Here is a 15,884-nt window from a genome sequence, read left to right on the forward strand (position 1 = left end):
GTTTGGGGCAGAAGAACCACTGAAATTCAACTTTGAAGAGACGTTATAGACAATAGACTAAAACATGCACGTATAAGCAACTAAATAACTATTAGCATTAAATAAATGTGATATTAGTAGCTTTAAAAGCCTAATTAACAGAAAAAAAACCTTGTAAGTACCTTTAAGTAAATCTAGATGTAAACTTTTCTAATAAGACGCCAGTTACAAGTTTCTCAGGGTTCAAATCGCGCGAGCACGCAAGAGCCTCAGAAGATGGAGAAATGTCGACTGTTAAAAAGCCAGACGTCACTTCTCTTTTCAGGAAAGATGCGCTTCACGAAGACGCAAACATATGTTTTTCCTAGTTTTATAGCCTGCTTACTGCGCTGTTAGGTGGTCGTACATCCCAGCCCTTGTGTTTTCCGCTTGTAATGATTACATTTTCAAAACTAATAACGAATGGAAACTTTTCGTCAAGACGATGATTGGGGTATGTTATAAGTACATAGCTAATAGCCATTTTACTCCCATGTATACGTTGAACATGATAGCTGTATATGTTATTGTACCAGGAATTTTACATTTCCACATTGAGGAATGGATGTACAACATTACAAGGTGTACAGATATGTACGATTTACAGTTTCGTAAATAAAGGGGAATGTATATACCTCTTGGGAAACTGTCTCACTCACTTGGCCAATTCGAACACAGTAACTACAAATTCATGATAGTTTCTCTAGGTCGTCTCAGAATGTCGGAGAAGCTCGGAGAATGACTTTATTGTGGGGATTTACAGAGATCGGATATCTCCACTAGGCACAACAATAATTGAATCGGGTTTTAAGAAATTAATTTGCGTTTTCCTCTTTCACTTGCAAAGCACTGCGTTAACAGTAGCTTGGAGAGCACCGGGTTGTTAGAAAACAAACTCAGAGTGGTGAAAGGATATCGTATTCAGTGGGAAAATATATTTTAAAGGAAAGCCAATACGTGACGAATCCCGCAGTTGTCATAGTGATAACCAGTGTAAATTGTGTCGAAGCGTATAAGTCTTTCACTAGTGAAGTATGCTTCCAGTGTGTGTGTGTGTGTGTGGGGGGGGGGGGGTGGGGTCTTTACCTAAACGATGGAAATCACTTCTTGAATTTATGCGTCTGCACATGCGCAGCCCCTCGATTGCTTTTATTTTTATTTTCAGGGCATACGCAGAGCTCAGAAGTTTGAAGAAACGAAGGCATTTAAGGATATGGGGTAAGTTGCCAAAAAAGTTACATTTCTAGTGACGTTGTAAAAAATGGTTCAAAATGGAAATATTTGAATCACCCGGAATTTAAAACGTTTGAGACAATATTGTTGAAATGCAGAGATTGATAAATTTCGTTTCTCATCATATTTTTTGATATGTAGAGTAACGCCTCCTTACCTTGAATTTGACAACTGCCCTCATGAAGTGAACAGTGATGGATATTGGGAGCACGTCTTTCGACACCTCACTTTCACAGTATTTCACATTTGTGGAACTTGTAAGATGGGTTCAAAAGATGATCCAACAGCCGTCGTAGATCCTTCACTGAGGTAGGGGCTTTTCAAGTATTCATGTGTGCCATAATGGCTAGTGACATCCGACAATATACACGATCAATAATACATGTAAATTTGGTTAGTTCTCATTTATCTACTCCTTTCCAACCAGTACTAAAAACAAACATATTTTCAATTCACATGCAAACACGGCAAATTGATGTGCACGATTTTTCGCGCTATAACCACCTGTTTGGGATATGATATTGAGAAAAATCACAATTACGTCTAAATACGTTTCTCTCAAACACTTAACAGTTCAAAATACCGTGGCATGTAGGATGAAATTGTGCACCGATGTCATCGTCGTCGACAAGCTGACACACTGAGTAGTCGACAAAAACCAAGTAATACATCCATCCATCCATCCATCCATCCACCATCCATATATACATACATACATACATACATACATACATACACCCTGACGGACGGACGACAGACAGACAGACAGACAGACTTTGCACTATTAGTGTTAACGTTGGTTGAATTTTTAAAAGATTGATTCAGATTTGTTATTAATTTATGATAATTTTGTTTACTTTATATCACTATATCTCAGAGTACGAGGTTTGGAAAACGTTCGTGTTGTCGATGTATCAGTTATGCCACATCTGACATCTGGGAACACCAACGCTCCTACCATAATGATGGCCGAGAAGGGTGCAGACATGATTAAACAAGGCAAATACTGAAATACTGGTGCTATGATAGAGACATTACCAAGGTTATAGATGTATCGTTTCCTTGTGCCAGTAATAAGAAACCGATTCTTATAATTATCTACATACTATAATAAGATTATTAAGGCCACTTGTAAAATTCAATTCATGTGTACTAAATCCAGTAGTCGATTTCCGGGTCCAAGATGCATCACGAGAGACGACGCCGATTTGTTACATAGTAGGCATGTTTGGTCTTTATTATGTTTGAAATAACATTTTCATCGTGACATCATGAAAAAGCATGTTGGCGTATTTAATTGGGAGTGATTTTATAGAACAAGAATTAATCACCATTAACGATAGAGAAGGAGAATAACACATGGCCTTGTAAGGGGAGACACACAATGCATTCTGGAACCAGCGTCAATAAGTCTAAGGACTCAATGTCAACAATCAATCTTGTAATAACTAATATGGTTCCTGCGTTCATTTAAATTCACTCGCATTGAAACGAGATAAGTTTTCAATGAGTGACCAACCAGCAAATGAATTTCGCGAGCTAGACACAGGAATTTATTCAGATGAAACAAATTAAATAAACGACATACACTCTTTAAGATTGATATGTATTAGTTCTTTAATTCCATTGCTTGTAATATACAGTCATGTGCTTCGCAACAAATATCAGACCTCAATGTGACTGTTACCTAGTCATCGGAAGAATGGAGCAAATTGTGCAAAAGACACAAATTATTCATTGCAGGTCGAATCGTCAAAAGTGACGACAAAGTTACATATTTCAGATTCGTTAGCTCAGAGTATGGCCGTTTGTTTAAACATGTGCACCTTCGGTTCCTTGGAGGATATAAATGTTGTATGTGACACTTCAAAATATATGTAAGTAGTTGTTAGACAGTTCGGTCTTGCATATTATAATTATTCATGAATCAACAAAGGAATACAATTAAGTAATTAACAAGTTGTAGAAACAACACCTACCTAGCTACATGCGATACTCTATCAAGAAAACGACATCGCCAAAACCCGTGATCCAGCCTCTAAATTTCACCAACTTAATTAGTCGAGTAAGTGTCGCTCGTTATGGCGTGTCTTCCAGCTTCATGTTAGTTGGCAAACCCACGCCTAAGAGGAGCCGTTCATCACATGGGAATGATTGTTCAGATGTATAGTGTTATTATCTATGGGCTACAATTTGTTATGATTTCTACAAAACAAGGACAAAAATAATTTGAATGACAGAGGGAGAATAGAGTAACATCCATGAATTATGGATATCCTAACTCCCTATCACTACAGATGTACAAAACAGTGTATGATTCTTTGAAAATACCACTCAATTGAGTAAGCTTGGGACATCTATTTCTGAGTATATGTAGTGATGGCACGAGTATATCTGCAGCAATGTTTCAGTAAAGTAATTATCAAAGTTACCATACAGAACAGTTTCAATACCAATTTTATCCCAGACGACTTCCGGCTATTTATTCTGTATTATGAGATCAGCTCCCTTTTCAGCAATCATTATAGTAGGTCCATTTGTATTTCCTGAAGGTAGGTGAGGCATGATAGATGCATCCACTACACGGACATTGTCCAATCCTCGTACTCTGGAACGGTTACAGAAACAATTTTATTCATTTAACATCACCATCGAAGCGTGAAACTTATATTTTTAGAACTCGCACATGTACAAAGATATTTTCGCAGCTTGTATTATCAGTAAAAAAATGTTACCGAATAGTCTCCTCAAGGCTGACAAATTTAAATGATTATGCAGATTGCTTTGTTTTAGAAATCTTCACAATCATAACTTGCATAACAGGATATGACGCAATGTTCATAAAAAGGAACTATATGATTGAAATAATTGAAAATACACACGTTCTGTCAACAACAGAAGAATTGAGATGTTTTACCTGAGATGTGGGTCCACTACTGCCGTCTGGTCATCTTTGGCGCCCATTTTACAAGTTCCTACTACATGCAAAAATGACCAGGTGATGTGTTGGACAGCGTGTTCCCAATATTGATCTGTGTCCACCTCATGGGGGCAGTTATCAAACTTATAAAATGCAGGAGTTATCCTATAATGAGATGGACAACTCTTTGATTTAGTAAAATGTTGTATGAACCGTTCATTTGTAGATACAAGAAAGATATCTAAAAGTAAAGACTGATGTCAAAGGGTTACTGGGTACGAAATTAACATTAGCCACTTGAAAATCCGATATGATGTGTATTTTGTAAAGATGGATGCAAACAAATTCAACTACACATCGCATGCAATATATCTACTATATCAGAAATATTCATCACGCGATTTATTATTTCAGAATTAGTGAACGGAAACTCGTGATATCCTACAAAACAGATCTGGCAAGGAAACCAGTGGAAGGAACTTTGATGCATTTACAGAAACCGTTTTAGTTCCATAGAAATGATTTTAAAAACACTATTCATGTCATTGCTACTACATGATCCTGAGGAAAGAGAAAAATACAGAAAATGGAAGAGTCACTCACCCGAATTTCTTAAGCGAATTAGCTTGACATAATCTTTCAACGAATCTTATTCCCTGGAAAAACAAATGACAGTAAACATTTCCCACTATTGGCAAATGAAATGATTGTCGGTGAGAAATATAAAACCTACCTACCTACCTACACACCCACCCACTCTAACGTACACTAACCTAATCTAACCCACCCTAACCTAAGCTAATCTAAGCTAAGCTATTCAATTTGTTACTGTGTTGGTCAACTTATCAATTTGTATACTTACCCAAGCAAGTTATATCTCTTTATTCCATGTGTCTTGTTATTACAGTGATCATTGCGGGGCCATTTGTGGCCAGTTACTACTACCCTGATGGGTTAATAGTGATTATCACTTGACACTTTTATGCTTACTCTGACGTAGACCACTTCAAAAGGTGTTTCATTCTGATTAGGCATACCAGAGGTGGGACGTTTGAGTCTCAAACACTACTTTAAAAGTATTACATTGTGGGAAGCTTTGAAGAAGTTTATTTGAAAATATTGTAACATTTGACACTGATAGCCTTTCTGTTCCATCAACTTAGGCTGCACTCATCATTTGATTAGTTTTGTTTTAGAATACACCCATGCATAGAAGCCTCAATATGCTAAGCACTGTTGACCAGAACTATGTGCATTCCAACTTCACAATTTTGATCAAAAGAATTTAACATTTGAGGGTAACAATGTACTCTAAATACAGGCCTCATCAATGAACGGGTCAATCTGCAACAGCACACATTTTGTTTAAGAGTAAATTGTGCACACAGCCTTCAAATGTTAAGCAAAGCCAGATGTTCATGTGTCTTAAACATCCAAATGACATTTATGACAAGGAGAGTACTTTCAATTTTATAGACAGCATATCTCTACAAATGATTTACATACCCTGGTCATAGCCTGCCTATCTTCGGGATCTTTCAAAAAACAGGGATCCAGTACTGGATACTCTACAGGGTTTGCACTTTTCAGTGTCAGTTTTCCAACACTCTTTGGATGTAACAACACTTGGAAAAAACAAACCCCTTCTTTGCCTTCCATGTCTTCTTTGTATAAAAGAGCTGTGTCGAATCTAACCCCATTTGTAGAAAAAAAAAAGTAAAAAAAAAACTTGCAACAATGACACTATATTTCTTATATAAAGAAACATAACCTCTGAATCTTCATGATTTGACTGACGTAATTATATTTTTTAAACATTGTTACATAACTTTTAAAATGTTTGTTTATTACACCTTATCTTAGAATTATTGTCTTAATGGTTTCTATGACCAACCTCATTGTTTTGAGAGAGTAACAGCCGGTACTGTTAGAACACTTTTCATTAATGGGGCATTTAAACGCACGACGGGTAGCACTCATGGAAATGTAGAATTAGCGTAGCTCGCAACTAGACTAAAGACACAACAAAATTAAATCGTCTGATACTTACTCATCACGAATTCGTAAAATGGCTTTCTCCCTTTGACTAGATCCACCAACATAAAAAGAAGGGATGTATTGCAGTTGGAAATCTGGCCATGGAAGGTCTTCCTGTAAATATACGACTGCAATCACGACTTAAACTTGGGCACTTAAAATTAGAAGATCATATATATCGGCTACTTTGATTTTCCATCACACGCTATATTATCTACTATCAGTCTACCAAATATAAGTTGTATGTCTTACACACACACACACACACACACACACACACACACAATTATATAATAGTATTAGATTAGCACACAGTGACTGTAATATTATTTTCTCACAGTGTAGCCTAACTCATGCCACTAGCCATTTGTATTCCATTAAACCCATTCATACTCAGATTTTCCATCGGGGAAATAAAAGAAATATAAGAATATATACATTTTACATATACAACCTCAGTCTTGATGAATCCATGGGAATCCATGCAGTAAGGATCCTGTTACCATTAATAAAAAATAAGGCACTTCCTTGTTATACTTTAGAATATGTATATTTACTGGTTACAATGAAGGATTGAAAAATGATGAAATATTATTAGACAATTAAACGGATCGGGAAATATTAGTAGAGAATACTAGAAGTAAATGTTGATTTATTCCTGTGTGATTCATTTACATTTCCTGTGATATAGAGCTCAGTAAAAGAAATATTTGAGTATTTTTTCCTCATTTTTTTTCGATAGCCAGGTTATCGTCATCAAATCCAAATCAAATGTAATAATATAGACGTCGGATACAGTAAGGTAAAAGAAGTCCATTTTAAGATCATACATACCGATGGAAGGTTATTAGCATAGCAACGCATCATTGTTACTACATGATCCTGAGAAAAGAAAAGAAAGAACAAACAAACAAACAAACAAACAAACAAACAAACAAACAAACAAACAAACAAACAAACAGGATAATATGATCAACGGGGAAAGGATAATTGATAATACTGATGGAAAAGTAATTTTAACGTGGGACATTATTCAATGTATGTATTTGCTATGAAAAAATCAACATCTTTTATAACTTCTTAACTAGAATAGAACGGCAGATTCGCAAGTATACTCTTGATATCGAGAAGATATACTCAATTAGCTTTATCAAAACTTATTTTCTAGTCTCTCGAAGCTAGCTCACATATTTCATACTTATAATGGGAAGGGGGGGGGGGGGTCTATTACAATGGGCTCCGTCCGACCGACCGTTAGTACTCATGTCTGTGCGTACATCAATAATACGTCGAAGTGATAAGTTCCTAATCCGAAACAAATATTTTGAAAAGAATTAACATGTACCTGCATATTGTGACCGACTGGAAGATCACATATCACTGGAATCCCTAAATCTCTGAGATGGTCTTTTGGTCCTACCCCTGATAGCATCAACAGCTGTACAAAGAAAACAATTATTAACATACTGTACGATAGGATATCACGTATTATATGTCCCATAACCCATAGTTCAAGCAGCCTATACTGATAATAAAAATAATCATGACAATTCTATTTCCCCATATAGATTTTCTTGCCAATGTATTTTTGGTTAAATATTAATTTTAAAAATCACATTCCAGAGCGAAACGATGCGTTTTCAGCACAGTCTGCCTATTACGTTCATCTGATTCTACTTCTGAATCTTACATAATTGTCTTCATTTTCACCTCATCAACTGTTGCGGAAGCACTGTGACCAACGAGTATCTTGTTGTTGGGTCGAAGTATTAAAAAAATAATCAAATGTGACATAAAAATAAAATGCCGACCTATCCACCCTATATTCTTACGTCATGTTATAGGCAACAAACAGTTTTATTTTATTTTTGCCTATCTGTATTAATTTAGATTCTAACTCTTTTAATTTTGGCAGTACTGGAACCATAACTGTTCCGGTTATATTTGAAATGTGTTCTTTATACAATTAACCATATTATGACAGCAAGTTTTGGATGATGACATTATTGAAAGCTATTCATAGCTGTCGGAAAGAACCCAACTTCAAGAATACAAAGATATAGTAGAAGGCATCTCACCTGCGGAGATGCTACGCTGCCGGCGGATAATATAACCTCTTTGCGTATGTTGATCTCACTTTCTTTACCATCTCTGAGAACTTTTATCGCCTTTGCTATTTTTTCTTCAAAAACTATCTGCAAAATGAATAGAAAACGCGATTTCTTCATATCGAAAATTGTAAAGTCGCACTAACTTTAATGAAAGTGAAAGTATTAAGAAATTGGTTGTTCATTTAAGTTGCATTTCGTAAATGTGAATATCCAATTATCAATCGTCTTTATTTTCAAAACTACAGTATATTCCCAATTCTAAAGAGCAAAACAACAGTTACCAACTAGACAATTCGTACTAGACAATTCATACTTATTTCATAAACTCGTAAAAATGAATGTAAAACAACGTAAACAAACTAACTTCATAATCGCTACATTACATTGTCATTATTATGTTTACTACAATGTGACATCAATCAAACCCTTGCTTCTCATTATTCTATCTTTACAGTATGATGCATCATTTTGGTGACCTAAACGGTTGCTATGACTAACTTGGAAGGCTAGCGGGTTGTTAACACTTACATTCATTCTTACAATTTATTTACCCACGGCACTATCCGAAACCGTTTTTATAGTGAAACTTGTTTTGCTTTTATCCCTCCACCCTTCCATAACTTTAACCAGAACAGTTATGATCTCATTCTTTGGGAATACCAATAGGGATCTTACAAACTGCAATCTTGCTTATACAGAAAGATGCGTCATGGTAAAATTGATGATGAATACAACCCAATCACCACTGTATATGAGTTTGATACATTCTTTGTAACCACAAATAATCTAGTCTTTATATGTAAGTTAGAGCCATACAGAATATGGCTATTCTATCGATTGCCCCAGATTAGACATTTTTTCCTTTACATCCGGGCATGCTTGGGATGGGTTGCGGGTTCCCTACATTCTACTTCTCTTTCATTATTTCATTCCGTTTGACAACTGTATATTTATCATAAAGATTATTACCTTGGTTGTCAATGTGTCAGTCCAAATTGTCAAATTTGGTCTTTTCTTCGCTGGATTTAGAAATGCAGTTGCAGTGCTTTCTCTTTTATTACCTATCAATGTTCCTTGGGTATAATTAAAACCAATCTGTAGATTAAAATGGAATAAAACATGATGAGTTCCTCTACTCACGGAATACGACGACAGTATCCATTTGGTGGTTTACAGAATATCTTTTCTACATCTAAATTTACTTTAAAAAGTGATGAAAATATGTTGAAAAGATAAAAGGTACACAAACATAAATGGTGCATCTCTTCATGTCTATTAAAGTTATGTACAACGAAATACAAATTAATTGAATTTACCATATCTGTGCAATTGTTTGTATCTTTTGAATCGTATCCTAGTTCTTTGCCTATTATAAGTAAGTATAAAACACAAACATGTAATTCAACGAATCCTTATTTGCACCATACTGTATGCATAACCAGAGACAATTATTCCCTAGAAATACAACTTGCAACTGTATCACATTCATGCACTTTGATCTTCAGTACGTTATCCACTCGTTCTTATCTTCTTGACGGATACATAGAAGACGTCTATTTGTAAACTTGAACACGATGCATCAGACAGAGTCTAATAATGAATACCAAATAAGCAAACAAATAAAAAACGAGAACAAAAATATTTAAAAACAATACCTGCTGCCATAGTGACTTTAGTGAACTCGTGCCTGGGAAAAATATCTGAAATTGCCATCGGTCCTTCTGCACTGTGGTGCCCGTTTTTTAAATATTCTTCACTACGGATAGGGTAGACAATGGTGATGATGACAGCGACGGCAATGGTGATGATGATGATGATGGTGTTGGTGGTGTTGGTGGTGGTGGTGGTGTTGATGATGATGATGACGATGGTGATGATGGTGGTGGTGGTGATAATGATGATGATAAGTATGGAAGAGATCGAGGAAACAATATATTAGGTAACTATAACGATGTAACAACATTTCTAGATGTAAATCTGCGTTATTTTAACAAGCGACCATTTGATTAAAACCATGATTGAAGAAATAAATTCAAATTAGAGTTATACTACTTTATACAAAGATTAAGATGTAATTCATAAACCTACTTTGTATTCTTCTCGGATTTCAAGAAATAAGGAAAGATTTCTTCAAAGCTCCAACCATCATATCCCAGCCTAGCCCATGAATCATAGTCTTCTTTACATCCACGAACATATTGCGTGGCATTGATACTACTCGAACCACCAAGAACCTGTACCAAGTTGAATTGTAAACCTTAAAAAGTGGCTCATATCACATTTGTTACAAGGCTATTCCCCATTTCTTTTAGTTTAACTTAGTTATTAAGTTGCATGTACACGTGTGACGTACACTTATACTATGGAATGGTATCGTATCAAAACATACTATTTCTTGTGTTGAGTGAAACACCTGTGTAACTATGGAGACAGTACCTAATGTTTAATTTAATCGAATGGAGAAAAACGTGTTAAAGTATCGTAATATTTTGGTATGCGTTATTTAATTATTCATTGTTGCATTCATTAAATCAATATAGATTGAGATATGTAGACAATGACAATGATATACTGTACTGAATGCTAAATGCAGAACTGGAAGATTGAGCATGGAACCAATTGCAATTTTGAGCTAGATGTGAACTATTTGGGACCTAGACTCGACCATTACATAGATTGCAACCAACGAGGAGCTGGATAGAGTCTGGATATCTTTGAACTAAATAGACCACGTATAAGATCTAGGCTTCCCTGCTGGGAAATAGCTTTTACGTAAGGTACAAGACACCATACAAGATACCCAAAGTAGATATTGTGTGAAACTATTAAATAATTTACCTTTCCTTTACCCCATCGGCAGCTGTTGTCTTCCATTGCTAGGTATGCATGTTTCTGTGGAACAATCTGTGATAGAAAAAACAATACCTGTGGTTGTAGCAATTTCACGAAATTAATCTTAAAGTTCGTAGGTAGATACATAGATAGATAGATAAATAGATAGATAGATTGGTAGGTAGGTAGGTAGGTAGATAGATAGATAGATAGATAGATAGATAGATAGATAGATAGATAGATAAATATATATATAGATAGATTGGTAGGTAGGTAGGTAGATAGACAGATAGATAGTTCGATCGATAGATAAATATATAGATAGATAGATAAATGGATATATATATATATATAGATAGATAGACAGATATATAGATATGTAGGTAGGTATGTATGTATGTATGTATGTATGTATGTATGTATTTATGTATGTATGTATGTATGTATGTATGTATGTATGTATGTATGTATGTTTGTATGTATGTATGTATGTATGTATGTATGTATGTATGTATGTATGTATGTATGTATGTATGTGTGTGTGTGTGTGTGTGTGTGTATGTATCGTAGCTCTCGTTCACATATCCATATAGTGTAACTTAGCTTACATATCCATAGTGTAACTTAGCCCCGTTATCTTTTATATTGACGTCGCACATTGCCCTGTGCAGCTACAATGGCAGATATTAGGCCTGTGATTAAATATTTCATTAAACACCACTTACCTTGTATTGCCAATCAATGTCACTACCTCTCAAAGCGCCGTAATTTACTGGCAATTCGTGGATTGCAGGGTTGGTATCTTCAGGACCTGCTTCGATCAGCAACACACTTGTGTTCTCATCTTCCGACAAACGGTTCGCCAGGACACATCCAGCGCTGCCAGCTCCGATTACAGCATAATCGTACGTGTCTGCCATTTTTGTGAAACATGCAATGTGGGGCGACGCAATCTGAATTTGTAATCTGGGAGACCTTCTGCGAATATGTACCTATCTCTTGAAAGTTTGACCCTGAGAGTTCATTGCACTAAGCACGTACACGTCCACCCAGGTTACACGCATGCGTCACATCTGATCCGAATGAGGTCACAAGAAAAAAAAATCGTCATAATTTGTTAGTGCACTGCGCACTGGTTTTTCGAAGCACAGAGGGATTAGTCCCCCACCCCCCCATAGAAAGGTATACATATGTACCGTGGTTTTGACCCCCTTTTTTCGACTCATGTAGACTTTTGAGTATTGACTTTTGACCCCATATAATATTTTGAACAAGGTTGTTGCCGCGCCACGGGTTGTTTTCAGTCACCTTTATGGGAAGTAGGCGCCCCTTCTCCCCGGTCTTGGACAATCAATGAACTAGCCATGACTGAAGCATGCACGTGTCACGTGACAGTGTATCATTTGACCCCTGTTTCTGGCTAAAATGTAGACTTTTATAAGTTTTAATCCATACTTTTTGAATTTTTGTAGAGTTTGTGGTTGTAATTTTTGTACATCAGGGTACATATGTACCCATTACCCACCCGAATACCGCCCCCCACCCCCGGAGCTTAGGCTTAGTTATGTGTACGAATAATACATGAACAAACAAATTAGCAAAAACATTTTAACAATGACAAACACGACATGTGAACGATAATATGGTTATATATCAATATTAAAGTATTAATGTGTCTGTGCAATGATCATGATGAGAAGTAACAACATTTTCACAATTTCTAATAGGCCTATATTGAGAGTACATATTCCCATTAACACAACGTTACTTAGCACCTTCACTACATCCCATGTGGCCATGACATGTACGTACCGCACACTTTAATTCGGTACGTAGAATGCTCAAAAATGCAATCATAGAATGAAATGCAAGCCTTTCAGGCCACAGAAAAAACTATTTCTGTTTCCCAAAACACATACGCTCTTATTTCAAGGCGCCGAACCTAAGCATTTTTACATTTAATAAGGGAAAGTATACTTTAACTTTCGGGGACGGCGGAGGATTTTACATCAGATTGGTGTAATTTTCCCTCCTACAATATATAAATTACATCCCCTAAGTTTTCCTGGTATTTTTCATGACTTCTCCACATGAAATTTAAATGCATAAAAAAGCTGCAAATGACAATGAAATTAGGTATGTCCTAATCCCCGTGTTGATACCACAATAGCCACATACGTGAGATATAGTCAACGTAATGTCACTAGCCAAGACACTTCTCATAACTCCAAAGCACCCAAGACAGCATCTCAATGAAGTCTCAAACTCCTACTGCTAAGAAATGTGCTGCTTTTTTTTATATTTTCAAATAATATTACTAGTAATGAAACAATAAACATTATAATAACTTTCAACAAACCGAAATAAAGTAAAACATAATTATTCATCACAAATTTAGAAGTGACTTCGAATTCCATTGGTCACTTCATGCCTATAAATGAAAGACCGGAGAACAAAAATTCATGTTATCTACGATCATGGGCGCCCGTGGGGTGGGTTGAGATAAACCTCTTGTACTGCGGCAATACAAAGCTATAATTATAATACCGGGCCTGAATTGCAGCGCTTAGTGACATGCGCCCTCAACGGCCTCTGCCTAAATGCTTTGTCTTCCGTATGCTGCGTGGCTGAGGTAACCAAGAGACTTGGCTGTCTGGTCTGAAAATTCCCAAACCAGGAAATAAATCTACTGTTTAGCCAGTATGACAAGCCAATAGACAGATCTCTGGGCTAGAACTGAGGCAACACTAACGTGTATGGTCATACCTTTCATGTAGTATTCATGCATGAACCAAATTTATATGAAATTTAAAGATTGTATTCATAGGATATTGCCTAATCATAAATAAAATCATTAGATATGCTAAAGTCTAAAAAACAACAACAACAACACCATTTAGGTACACTAAACACTAACTCTATGGTACCAGTCATGAATAGACAAAATTATATAAAATTAGAAGCCCAATTACCAAACCATTAATTATACATTTAAATAGAAACTACATCATTTGCCTATGGCAATGCTTGTGCTCCTACTTGTCACTAATAAATAGACAAAATTACATGAAATTTGAGTTGTGTGATGGCTAAAAATAATAAATTACGCAAATGACTGAGCATTAAAGAACTGTAAGCTCTACTTACCATCATATTTACAATTTATTTTACATTTGAAGATGGTATCTTTTATATATTGCCTAATTGCCAAATATTAACTAATTAATCAAATTATGTATTACCAATAAACGCTATATTATCATAATTATAAATATGTTTTTCAACTAAATGTACTTTGAAACTGGCATTCTCGACATATTGCCTAATTACCAAAGGTAATTAATAATACAGTTTCCTATAAAAATCCATTTTTTTTGCATCCTGTGTACACATGATTTAAAAAATATAAAGTCTAGTTCCTTCTCACGCAAAAGTTTTTGTCGCCGTACAGAAGGTTGAAAAGATTTGGTAATCACCCAAAAGAAGCTGCACTGATGAAAAACCATAGTTCGCACGTGGAGATGTTTGCTCCAGTTTATAAAGAAATTTTGCCAAAATGTCTTGACTAATTCACAGTTATAAAATAAAATAAATGAACAGTTGTATCATTTGCCAGACCTCCCGCTACAAGTCGCAAGACCACGTACGGACACTGGTTTCCTGAGAATGTTTATCTCAATATCTTGAATATTTACCTGAGAGTGGGTGTGCACTACAGGGATTTTCTTTTCCCATTTTATTGGAAATGTCGATTATTGCAAGTTTGTCTTCTCAGTTTTCTGTAATCTTTGCGAAATAAATTCTGCGCTGTCATAGTAAATCTTCAGATACTGTTACCTTGGTAACACATTGTACTACAAATCTCTCACGCTTACACTATTACTTCCACGTAATTTTACTTTATTTGTCAAATTATTTCTGTTGAATGAAAGCTACTCTTATGGGTCCTTGGCTTTCACCACAATGAGTTGCGTTCGAGTCTATATGGCATAGTGTAGATGAGATATGCCAATTATTGTCAATGTGCAATCACTGTGCTATTTCCAATGTGATATACATGTGGTTATATAACTCACGGCGATCATTTCCTGCTTTTCGGAATGACATGAGTCCGAGAATCAATGCAATGGTATTGACTCGCCTACGACATTGACACTTTTTAAAGGCATTTCTTGTTTACCACCATTACCACCGCTATTACTACTACCACCACAGTGATTTTTTGTTAAAGCACTACATTAATTAATTCCCGTGTTCGGATCTAATTGCCACAGTTGAAGGCCGGAACTCCCAAAGACTAGCTGGATTCACGACACCGGCATTGTCAGGACCTTGGTCAACATCTCCAATCAAACACAATATCTCCAATTTATCTTATCACACTCGCCATCACTGGAGTGAAGACCGGCTCCTTTTCTTAAACCAGAACTAACAATTAGCTCAATACACGGTTCAGCGGCGCGGTACGACAATGGCAGGCGACAAAATCATAAAATAATGTAAAGTTAAATAACACAATAAGCCAAAGTAAAATGTGAACCTTCCATGATCCCAAATTCTAAAATATGGCCCTCCCACAGAACCGATTTGTAAAATCGCGTGACCCCCCTCCGATTCCTCTTGTACTTACTCAATGACCCCTTATGACATCCTACATCAAGCAGTACACAATCCATCTAATGAAGTGCATTCAATTTTCTTCAAAGAAGTTTTTGTCACGTTGGTATTCTTTG

The 15,884-nt window shown here is 35.9% G+C and overlaps 2 protein-coding genes across 2 annotated transcripts; one reads left to right on the forward strand and one right to left on the reverse strand.

Moving 5' to 3' along the window:
* Positions 1-463: 463 nt before the first annotated feature.
* On the forward strand, positions 464-2,261 carry LOC144435343 (glucose dehydrogenase [FAD, quinone]-like). Its single transcript, XM_078123939.1, has 4 exons — positions 464-472; positions 1,184-1,236; positions 1,393-1,560; positions 2,129-2,261. Exons 1-4 carry the CDS (start codon positions 464-466, stop codon positions 2,259-2,261), a joined length of 363 nt encoding a protein of 120 aa, XP_077980065.1.
* An 842-nt stretch (positions 2,262-3,103) lies between these two features.
* On the reverse strand, positions 3,104-12,105 carry LOC144435345 (alcohol dehydrogenase [acceptor]-like). The gene is made up of 15 exons (XM_078123940.1): positions 11,877-12,105; positions 11,158-11,223; positions 10,408-10,553; positions 9,975-10,075; positions 9,636-9,685; positions 9,289-9,414; positions 8,287-8,403; positions 7,554-7,646; positions 7,043-7,090; positions 6,663-6,704; positions 6,222-6,322; positions 5,678-5,861; positions 4,775-4,827; positions 4,169-4,336; positions 3,104-3,859 (listed from the first exon to the last, which is right to left on the reverse strand). Exons 1-15 carry the CDS (start codon positions 12,069-12,071, stop codon positions 3,730-3,732), a joined length of 1,620 nt encoding a protein of 539 aa, XP_077980066.1. The 5' UTR covers positions 12,072-12,105; the 3' UTR covers positions 3,104-3,729.
* Positions 12,106-15,884: the final 3,779 nt, after the last annotated feature.

Source organism: Glandiceps talaboti, chromosome 5 (assembly GCF_964340395.1).
Source record: "Glandiceps talaboti chromosome 5, keGlaTala1.1, whole genome shotgun sequence".
NCBI classification, from domain to species: Eukaryota; Metazoa; Hemichordata; class Enteropneusta; family Spengelidae; genus Glandiceps; species Glandiceps talaboti.

Excerpts from the sequence above, each read along its gene's own strand:
- LOC144435343 (XM_078123939.1), top strand. Across the intron at positions 1,237-1,392 it reads AAGGCATTTAAGGATATGGG|AGTAACGCCTCCTTACCTTG; the intron begins GTAAGTTGCCAA and ends TTTGATATGTAG. Across the intron at positions 1,561-2,128 it reads GTCGTAGATCCTTCACTGAG|AGTACGAGGTTTGGAAAACG; the intron begins GTAGGGGCTTTT and ends ACTATATCTCAG.
- LOC144435345 (XM_078123940.1), bottom strand. The coding sequence starts at position 12,071 with ATGGCAGACACGTACGATTATGCTGTAATCGGAGCTGGCAGCGCTGGA. Across the intron at positions 9,686-9,974 it reads TAAAGTCACTATGGCAGCAG|GCAAAGAACTAGGATACGAT; the intron begins GTATTGTTTTTA and ends TACTTATAATAG. Across the intron at positions 6,705-7,042 it reads ATGCTAATAACCTTCCATCG|GATCCTTACTGCATGGATTC; the intron begins GTATGTATGATC and ends TAATGGTAACAG.